Source organism: Xiphophorus maculatus, chromosome 17, assembly GCF_002775205.1.
Source record: "Xiphophorus maculatus strain JP 163 A chromosome 17, X_maculatus-5.0-male, whole genome shotgun sequence".
In the NCBI taxonomy this organism is placed as follows: Eukaryota; Metazoa; Chordata; class Actinopteri; order Cyprinodontiformes; family Poeciliidae; genus Xiphophorus; species Xiphophorus maculatus.
The window spans coordinates 10,776,154-10,787,134 of NC_036459.1; the positions used below are offsets into that span (position 1 = coordinate 10,776,154).

The 10,981-nt window shown below is 40.9% G+C and overlaps 1 protein-coding gene across 1 annotated transcript; it reads right to left on the reverse strand.

Moving 5' to 3' along the window:
• Positions 1-1,115: 1,115 nt before the first annotated feature.
• Positions 1,116-10,201, reverse strand: LOC102234862 (transmembrane protein 168-A-like). Its single transcript, XM_005799090.2, has 6 exons — positions 10,125-10,201; positions 8,093-9,046; positions 7,097-7,381; positions 5,712-5,854; positions 3,195-3,472; positions 1,116-2,311 (listed from the first exon to the last, which is right to left on the reverse strand). Exons 2-6 carry the CDS (start codon positions 8,927-8,929, stop codon positions 1,761-1,763), a joined length of 2,094 nt encoding a protein of 697 aa, XP_005799147.2. The 5' UTR covers positions 8,930-9,046; positions 10,125-10,201; the 3' UTR covers positions 1,116-1,760.
• Positions 10,202-10,981: the final 780 nt, after the last annotated feature.

Here is a 10,981-nt window from a genome sequence, read left to right on the forward strand (position 1 = left end):
TTAACTTGTCCTCTTGTCATTAAAATGAATAGGGATAAAAGCTTTTATACCTGAATAAATCTACTATTTAGATGTGGCCATTGCCTCAACCCCATTCCCTTTGGTTGCACCACTGCTGTGAAAATTGAGCAGTCTGTCCAGCAAGTGGCATTAAATCCAGCATGGTGTAAAAGCCTCTGAACAGACTTGTAATGCGAGATAATAGCTCTGACATTTCAGTGTCGGGCGTACTGCAAGACACAGCGAGCCAGACTTCTGGAAAGAACTGCAAATATATATATATATATATATATATATATATATATATTTATTTTTTTTATATATATATATACTTCCTCTTAAAACAAAATACCATTGCAGGTGCAAAATTTATGATGCAACCTGCGGATTTTCAATGCAGACTTTAAAGTGTTGATAAAGCATCCAAGATATTCTAAAGGCACAGCTGTTGTATTTATGTCATCTGGTGTAAGTTTTACCTAACAAGCGCGTGTATTTCCACAAGAGATGTGTCCTACATTAAGCTTTTACATATTCTTTTTTCACAATACATCATCAAAATTCTATGTATTTAAACTGAATTTAATTTGAAAGACCAGCACAAAGAAGCACAATCCTGAATTTTCTTTCCCCCCCTTCTGTAGCAATGAAACAAAATGAACAGCTTAAATGTATTTGCCACTAAGTGGAGGAAGAGGGCTCATCTTTGCCAAACAGTTGAGCACTCTAAACAAAATGTTTGTTGTTCTCTTGTCCTCGGCTCTCCCAGCTACACAAATGCCGCCGCTTTGATCTTTTAAAGGTCTCCCCCAAACTTTGCCCCGGCAACCGGACCCTCAGGCTTCCCGAGACGAGGGAGACGAGATCTCACCGAGCAAACTCTGCTGAGATTACGCTTCATGCCTTGTTTTGGATTTTTTCCTTTCACCCTCGCTCATCTTTTCGCTCAGAGTCCTAATATTTGCATGGCAATGTCAGCAATATTGCTTATATTTTGTTCTGAGCACAAAACAAGGAGCGATTGTTAAGCAGAATGCAATCTGAAAAGTGAGGCACGCATTGGAATTTAGCCCCTCTAACTCTAAATAGCCATTTCCAATAACATTTCCAACAAATCGGAATTCATCATGTTTATTTTGCAATATTTGTTCCAACAGTAGAGATATTTGCATATGAATGATGCTACCTGACCTTCTTTGGAAACACTTGTGAAACACTCTCCCCTGAAAGCAGCATTGCACGGAGGAATCATCAAAATGGGTTCTGGTGTTCTGTGCAATAAAAAAAACCCGAAACAATGTGTTCCGTGGTGATTAAATACTTTCTACATCGCAGCATAAATTTGTACAAAACGCAAGAACTCTTAAGCTTGATTGGAGAAAATGACTGAAAAGAGGTGCACAACAGTGTAAAAATCACTTTTGTAAAGTATTGATTTATAAGAGGAGACGAGATGGCGGGTATGATGAGCCCAAATCCCTTAGTAAAGGCAGAACTTTATAAATAGATGGCACAATTTGAAAAAAATAAAAAAAGTTGTAAAACATTTCTCATTCTCTGTCTTTCATTTGGTCTTTGGCGGCAAAAAAAAACAACAAACATAATATTAAAAATAATACTAATGTAAATGAGAAATATAAAAAGCATTTCTTTCAGATATAAAGAACTTTTGATAGAAAATTAACAGAAAAATAACAAACCCACCCTCTTCAAATTAAGAAACCACCCAACTTTTTAAAATATTTTTATCCATTTGTCTCCTATGAATGCACCAGTTTAATGCCCTGCCCGGTGTCCAGAACGGCTGGAGGGAACCAGGCCATCTTACACCTCCTGAAGCAGCGCAGAAACACGCTGCACAGCCAGAACAGGTTCAGGCCGCAGCACCAGTTGGACAGGTGGATCATGGGATATGTGGCCCTGGGGAAGTGGGTCTTCCAGTGCTTGGCCACGTCGCTACCGGTGGGTAGGTGAAGCATGTAGTCGCTCCAGTGCTTGGACACGCCGTACGTGGCCGTCACGGTCCTGCCCTTTTTGGCCCACTGGGTGTCGCCGGTCGGGTCGCAGTTGAACTCCACCCACTCGGAGGTGAAGTCGCCGAGGAGGGGAACATCTCCGGACTCCGGGTCGAGCCTGGAGGGCGGCAGCTCGGCCCCCTGCACCGCCATGTACACGCCCTCGGCTCTGCGCACTTCTTTGACCCACGGGAGGGAGTTCTCCGTGTCCAGGACGATGATGAGGCGGGAGCCGTGGCCGGCGTTCTTCTCCTTCCAGGTGTCCAGCAGCTGGTTCAGGTGCAGACTCTCGCCTCCTTGGGGAAGGAAAAGGATATTGTGATTTACAGAGTTCTTCTATTTTTGTTTTTTGTGTCATACTTTTGTGTCTCAGATCACTGAGCAAGTGTTTATATCAGACAAAGTTAAACGGGGTAATACAAAAATGAAGTTTTTAAATGATGCTTTTATTTATTAATCGAAAAAGGAATGCTATTAAAAACGAAGTGGAACAGTTGAGACGAAGGTGAAACTAAAAAAAAACATTTGCTACATTTTCAGCTGGTGCGGTTCACTTTCACATTGTTGTGTGTCAAACGGACCAAAAACACTTTGAAAAGCCTGTTCCCCTCCTCGCCTGTGGTGGCGCTGCAAGGAGAACCGCCAAAGGAAGCAACACAAAAACCTCTCAAGACAAAAGCGCAACTTCCTTCTTCATGAAATGGTAACGAAAATTGAGAACTTAGCAGTTGTGGGATTTCTCTTTTGTCTTTCGCAAAAGACCGTGATCCATTTCTCCTGCTAACGTTTGTTTTGGTTGTATTTACCCAGAATGCCCTGCGCTACAGCCTGCTTCCTGATTTTGGAGCGGCTTCCGGTCGGTTTGCATTCATGTACGCATTCTAACCGCACCAGAGTTCACTTCAACCAAACCGAGACCTTTTATTCATAGAGTTCACATTTTTGGTCGACACTGGACTTTCCAGGCAAACAAGCCAGCGTTCAATTAAAGCGGACTAAACAGGCCTGGTGTGAATGCTTCCTTACAATCCCAATAAAGCATGACAAAAACGGAGAAATTTAAGGAATATGAGTAGATTATTTTTGTGTATAATGGCAAGAAAATATTTTCCTCAAATAACTGTGCTGTAATATTATTACGCATCTGCTAACAAACAAAGATGGCAGTTGGGCACTAACCTGCCAGAGTCCAGGCCCCAGTGCCTTTCTGAGAATGCCCGCTGTAGAAAATCAAATACGTGTCGTGACGAGGCCCGTCTGCCGTCCGGAGCTCCAGAAAGCTGCGGAGCTTGTTCTGCACGGTCTCCAAGGTAACGCCGCTGGTGGAGTAGTCGCAGCCGAACGACTGGATCATGTGGTGCGTGAAGAGGCGCTGCATGTTGTTCAGCATGGTCGTGGAGCGTTGATTCAACTCCTGAACGTGCTCGGGAGGCAGGAGAGTGGGCTGGCCGCTGGCACTGAGGCACAGAGAGAGAAGAGAGAGACGTGAGAGTGGGGAAGTCAGAGAAGTGACACCAGCAGAGAAGAGATGAATGACTTGGTTTGTTCCCATCACGAGAGAGAGTGGATGATGGAGTGGCACGCGACTGGGAGCAGGGAACTGTCTTCGCTTCCATTGAGAAACGTGACAAATAGAGGACAGGAGCAGAGAAAGAAAGCAAAGCAAAATATAGAAACACTGAAAAACGAGGGCAGAAATGGGTCAAGACAACAAAAAACAAGGTTGAAAATAGGTGAGCTCAAAGAGTATTTGGATGCATGTGGCACAAGGCTTTCCCAGACAGTAACAACAACACGATAAGAGACACACACACAACAAGCCAAGGCTTTCAGCGTTTCAGGGCAGCCCTATATTTTCTTTTTCTTTTTTGTTATCTTCGGGGCTTGATGTTATTCATGGTCAAGTGGATGGCAAAGTCATATATCACACTTACAGATCTCTCCATACAGGAGCCACAACACATAACCCACCCCTGTGCCCTCACTATCACCTCCATACGTACCCTTAAAATGTTTATCTAAATGTTTGATGTGAAAAGTCTCCTTAAAATCTAAAAATATATATTTTTTAAAATGTCAAGTTTTAGTAAACGTTAGAAACTCTCAATAAGTTACAACCACAAATGTCACGATTTTTAATTAGCATGACCCTGAACCCATCATCCGCGAAGTAAAGCATGTAGGTGGGAAATCCTTTTCTTTGGCAAAGACAAAATTGCTTTGGTGGTGGCAGCATGATGATGTGGAAGTGCTTTGCATGCATTCCATTTCCTTCGATTCCACGCGTTTGAACTACTTACTTTTGGCCCATCACATGCGATTCTGATAAAATACATTACATTTTGTGGCAGTGAGATGAATGCGAAAAAGTGAAAACTCTTTTAATCATTTCAGATCCCGTTGTGCTTTTGGGAGCCGAAGCTAGAACTTTCTGATTCAGACCACGTCTTACCCTGTGACACTTCTTCTTTCATCTTAAAAAAAAAAAATCTAGTTCTTTTCTCCCAAGCTCCCTCAGAGCTTCACCCTCTTGCCCCTCTTAAATAAAATCCTCACCTCTGTTGTGTGTCCCTTCTCTCCACCACCTTCCCTCAGTGCTTAAAGCCTTCAGATCTCGCTTCCTTTTGTTTTACCAAACTTGTGTCCCCTTTCCTTACCTCTCTGATCTCCCTGAGAGGGTCCTGCAAATATGAAAACACGGCGTGCAACCATCAAGAGGTTGATTATTTATTGCTGATTTTCTCCCTCTGTCTTTCCCTGCAGAATTAGACTTGCACCCAGCATATCTTAAACGCCTAAAAATCAAACTAAGATATATATTTTTTTAGATTAAGCTGTGTGTGTTTTCCAGACGCTAACAAGCAGCTAAAAGACTTGGCATTCAGACAGTAGCCAGAAATACCACTAGAATCTGTCTGCATCCAGACAGCCAAGGTGTTCTCATGTCTGAAAACACAACCACGTAAGCGGTGTTTAGCTTCTGTTGACTGACTAGGCAACTTCAAAAACACTGCTTTTTTTTTTTGACTCAGAGTCTGCTGCAGCTGAACAACTTAGTATGCTGCAAAAGAAACCCGTGGTGATCCCTGTAGGGCTCAAATATTGACATGTTTATGCAACTTTGTCAACTTTTTTTTATCCAGTTAGTCTTGCGTTAAGTCCAGAGAGGGAGCGTGATAATATTTACCTTCCAAAGAAAGGTTTTGACATATTTTAAATGTAGTCTTGTCAATATTTTAAGTTATTAATAAACAGTTCGGCCTGTCATGATGACAAACTGTCCCAGAATTATTGCAGTAAAAGAGAATATTCCCATTTGGACACCATTTTGGATGGAGTAGCTTGTCAGCTAATAAGCTGTTTCCCCTTGGGGATCAATAAAGTATATTCTATTCTGTTCTATTTTCATGTAATATAATAATAGTTCTTATTATGGAATATTAATGCAAGTACATCCTTTCAAATCTAAAATAAAACCTTCATTTCTAAAGAACATCCAGCAATGGAACTGGGAGACATTTTGAATATCCAAAATAAACAAACAAACTAACCAAAAAACCTGTTTCCCTATGGCATTTCTTTCTATTCTATTTAAAACGAGTAAAAGAAAATGGAGACAGTTTTCAGCATGCGCGTATGCATCTGCAACTGACTTAATTGAAGGCCTTTCACACGTCTTTGACGGGATGGTCGTACCTGGAGTAGATTGTAGGTATCACCAGTGCGTAGCCAGCACAGGTTCCTCCCAGGCAGCTGCCCAGCTCCTGGAACAGGCCGTGTGTGAGAGACTCCAAGGGCAACACCACCAGCAGGGCGCTCAGGAAGAGACCGTTGGAGGGCTGCGAAAATCCAAACAGGCAGTCGCTTTTGTTTAGCCCACAAACGGCTCGCATCGAGACAAACAGGCTCACTTAACTGGCGCCGACACGCATTGAGACAGAAACACAGTCGAGGACTGATGGCGCCATTATCGAAAGGCAAAAACATGACAGGCCATCTTAATGGAGAAAGCGTCGCGTTACACTGAAGAGAAATAAATAAACCAGGGGTTGATTTGTGATTGTGCTTTGAAGTTGTCGTTCAGTTGCTGTACATTAAAACTTACAGTTTTCTGACCTGTGTTTTTGGTAAGACACGGTCAGGAATTTAATCAAAACAAGGTGACATGGTGATCTGAGTGAACCTCGTGAAAATAGTTTCTGACAAAAGCCAAATCAATGCTATGTTCTGCTGAATAAATTCACCTTCAAATGCATTTACACATCTAGCTTCATTAATAAAAAAAATTACCTTCTCAACCAACACGGTGCTGAAATTGTAACAAGTTATATCTTGATTATGGCTTAAAAACCATTTAATCTGATTAATCGTGACCAATTATTGAAAATAATCATCAACTAATTCGATAATCGGTTATTGGTACAAATGACCAAAAATGAATGAAAGGAATGATATGTTACTGCATTTTGGGCAATAAAATGTTGATTTTGTTATTTGAAAAAAAAGAATGGAATTATTGCTTATTTGCATTTTCATGTATTTTTTGTGAAAATAAGCTTAAGTAGTTAAATAAAAAAGTCTCCAGAATGTACCAATTCTTTTTATCTGATAACTCAATCGATAGAATACTGACTGATGGAAATAGTTAGCTGCAGCCTTAGTTTTGTTAAAAGTTATTTTACATCTGCAACAATACAATTTTAGCTACAGGGACTTATGTGGTCAACCTTGGAAGACATTTACTGCAATCTCAGGTAAACTCCAGAAAGCTTTTAAGGCACATTCACAGTTGGTAGCAACCATGATTCACCATTTTGTGAGTCAGGACATGTGCCCACAAAACTCTTCCAAGGCGCCTAATAAGGCCAGTTAAGATATCAGTACTAGTCATGCAAGTAGATGGGGATATTTAAATTTGTTTCACATAAGAGCAAAAGAGGCTCCGTTTGGGGAGCGACATGAAATCATGTCAAGACAGTGATGTAGACAAAAACTCTCGACATGACCATTGGGGTGTTCCATAAACATCTCCGCATGCAGATGGTGGCAAAATGTAATAGCTTTTTAAGCCTATAGCTTACCTGCCACGACACAGCTCCCAGTATGACAGTCGACAGCAGACTAAAGAAGACGAGGCGTTCTGAAATGAGGCAGAAGTGTCGGATGCCCCGAGAGGCCATGACCTGGTCCAGACTCCGTCTACTTGACGGATGGGCCCGCCAGGCTTTCTGGCAGTCGGTCAGCTTGGTGTGGAAGCCCCAAATAGTGATCAGCAAAATGATGTGGCAGATGGCCCATAAAAGGCCAAACAGGCCAAACAGGCAGAAGCCGGGGATCACCAGATACCAAAGCTTCAAGTGGCCAAGCTGTCCGAGACAAGGTAACAAATATATATTTATTAGATAAATCCATATAACAAACATTGCCAAAATGTTCACAACCCTTGCAATTCTCCACGTAGATAGATAGACCAACACGAAGTAGGTGGGAATTCTGGAGAGGGAGGCTAATGTTAAACGTTTTCTTTATTTATAGATTTATTTTTTACAAAAAGTAATCTTTCTGCTTTAGTTTGTCACACTTTGCGGTTCAACATAGCAGAAATGCGGAAAAAGTTAATAAGAAAAAAAACCTTGTACATGACTAGACTAGTCAAGGTGGTCAATTTTGCTGGATGATAAATTGTCCCAGAAATTATTGTAATTGTGGTTTTGACACCACGACAATGGAAGGACACATTCTCAACGGTCAATAGATTTTACATTCGAATGACCATTGAAGAACTGTAACTGGAAGACATTTTAATTATACAAAATAAATAAACCTAAATAACAAATAAGATGAATTATGAAGGTCCTGTGAACAAAATTGTCCTTCCAAAAAAAGTTAGAGCTGAGACCAATGCAGCAGACTGAAAACTTTCGTCACCCAGTTTTTGGTAGAAAGAGAGAGAGAGAAAAAGAGAAAAACAATAAATCATGCAAATGGAAATCATTGAGCTCTTTCTACTTTATCAGACCGACACATGACGATAAAATTGCTTTAAATGAACAATTCCCTGACAGTGATGTTCTTACCTTTAAGGCAGCGAGGACGAAGAAGGCCACCTCCATTAGACACAGAGGAAACAGGGACAGTCTCCTCCATACCTTCCCTAGTGAGAGCACTGGCATCCAGCGCTCACTGGGCCCAAGCCCACTAAAGTACACGTCCAAAACGGGCTCACAGAGCTGCCTGCCGAGGTAGCAACCTAAGGCATAAGGGTTGGCTGGGATGTCTAAGGCCTGAAAGAACACAAGAGAAGTAACCAAGGCAAAACAGATCAAGTTGGGCAAAGCCAGAAGGGATTTCATCCTCAAGTCCACAACGAGAGCTCCCAGAGCTACTACCAAGCCAACAATGGCCGCCGACTTGGAAAGGAGCATCGTGGTGCTGGCGATTCCAAATCCAAACAGCTCGAGCCACTCAGACGACGACAGCAGCATGGGTTTGTAGCGGACGGAGCGGCATATGCGCTCAGTTACGGCCCACACCGCCTTCATCGCCACGCTGGCCACAAGGAGATAGTTGGCAACAAGTTCTGTAACGTTCGAATCCAAGGCGGGGCTGTTGAGAAAGCACAGGAGTCCCAGCAGGAAGCCACACCACAGGTGGAACAAGCTGAGGCTGGCCTTCTCCATGGCAAAGTAGTATTGGAGGATGCTGGCGATTCCCAGGACGAAGAGGCCAAGGATGAAGATGACCAGGATCATGGGTTCGCTCGTCACCTCCCAGCGTACGTACATGCCGACGCACACCGCCACCAGGAGGTTGATGCTGGACAAGTAGCCCAGGCAGCACACGGACGTGAAAACATCCACCTCCTTCGGTGCCGCCTTGACCGTCAGCTCCTCTTCCTCATCCTCCCGATCCATGGTTGGCTTGAACTCGACTTATCCAAATGCGGAACAAAGAGGAAAACACCGGATCAATGTCCTGCTTTTGTTCTCTGAGGACTTTTGACTGGAGGACTGTGCCTCATGTTGACCTTCCTTTTGAATAAAAAGAAAAAAAAAGAAGAGAAATGATTACTGGAAAATAAGAAATCATAAATGTAGCTTGCAAACTATTCCAAGTTTCCAGCTCATAATTCCCTCGATTAGTTTTTATGCTGCTGTCTTTGCTGTCCCTTTAAAAACAGCTTTGATCTTTGTGCTGTAGACTGCAGTTTCTAAAGTTTTTGGTAATATAAATCAAACAGATGACGGAAAAGTTTAGTGGAATTCTTGATGTCTACCAAACCCTGCAGGTTGCTATTTTCAACAACCCATAAACAAAAAGTATTATGAGAGCAAATAGTCTAGTCTTAACAAAACCCATCTATTGATGGATGGATGGATGGATGGATGAATGGATGGATGGATGGATGGATGGATGGATGGATGGATGGATGGAGTGCTGAATCGGTTTTTGATTCAATGAAAAATATTTCCCCTCACTGTTTTCACTGACGAAACTATACACCACCACAACAAATGCGAGCTTTGGACTGAATGAAAGCACTATCCTGAATCAAAAACTGGACATTTATTGACATTTATTTCATGAAAAACAATTAAAATTTCTAAAACAATTCATAAATTAAAGTTTTGTTAGACAGTTTTTCGCAGGCTTACTGCTAGAAAATTCGGATTCTTTCGAGACTTCTGCTGAATGCTGTTTAACAACATAGATATGCCTTATTCATGCTCATATTATCTACATGCAGAATGAAATGTGGCTCTCATTTCACATAATTTTACATCTAAATCACCATGACAGCTTATAATGTTGACTCCAAACAAGCTACAAAACCACCTAAACGTAACAACGTATGTGTGTCTTGATTGGTCAGCGTTAAAAGCAAACTGAGGCCCTGTTGTCTGTTTGTGACGATGTGGCACTCACTGAAGCTGAAAGGTTTGCTGACTATTTTAGCTTTCTCTGCTAACACTACGTCTAATTTGTGACGGCTTTTTAACTTACGGGAGCAACCACCTGTTTCTTACACACCTGCTAAGAAAAAAGCAGCGGAAAACAAACGTAATATCTGTTTTATGATGGTAAAAAAAAAGAAAAGAAGTGACTTACATGTTGGGTGGTTAGCCGTCAACAGCAGTGCTTCCGGATTCCTCACTACGGAATCTCGCTAGGGTAAAACGTGTGTCGCTTCGCTTTCTTTGTACAGAAGAAAACAGTTACTGTATTTCTTCTGTATTTGTGTTATAATGCACCACAAATGTAACACAGAAAAATCACCTTACATTAATAAAGATAAACCTCACATTTCTTAAAGCATTCAATCAAACATGTAACATTACTACTACTACTATTACTACTACTAATAATAATACTAATGCTTTACATGAATTAGAAGACAATACAAACGAAACAACAAAACCAAAAGAAAGAAAAATATAAAGCTAAGGTTCACCGTGTTTAATAAGAACAAGAATAAGTTGTCCACAATTTAATTCAAAAGATTTTTGACATCTGGAAAATTCAACATTTTCCAGGCAAGCTTGTTTGATTATGAGCTAAATGTAATGTTTACATTTATATAATGTTTATATATATATATATATATATATATATATATATATATATATATATATATATATATATATATATATATATTTTTTTTTTTTTCTTGTGGCTTTTGATAAATTCACTTCTCTTAACATGATATGGTGATGAACTGATTCAGCTTCAAATTTTGCATATTGAACTTGTTAAAATAAAATAAGTTCTGACTAACCGTAAGAATTTAGAAATAAAAATAAATGAGGACATATTTAGTCGGCATTTTCCATTGATCCCAAGTTACCTTTTTCACATACAAAGACATAAAACAATAAAGACCTTCTTAGAACTCAGGCAAAATGAAAACGAAGTCTCACTTTTACTTTACGTATGTGTGGGAGAGATAGAAACAAAGAAGAGCGAGC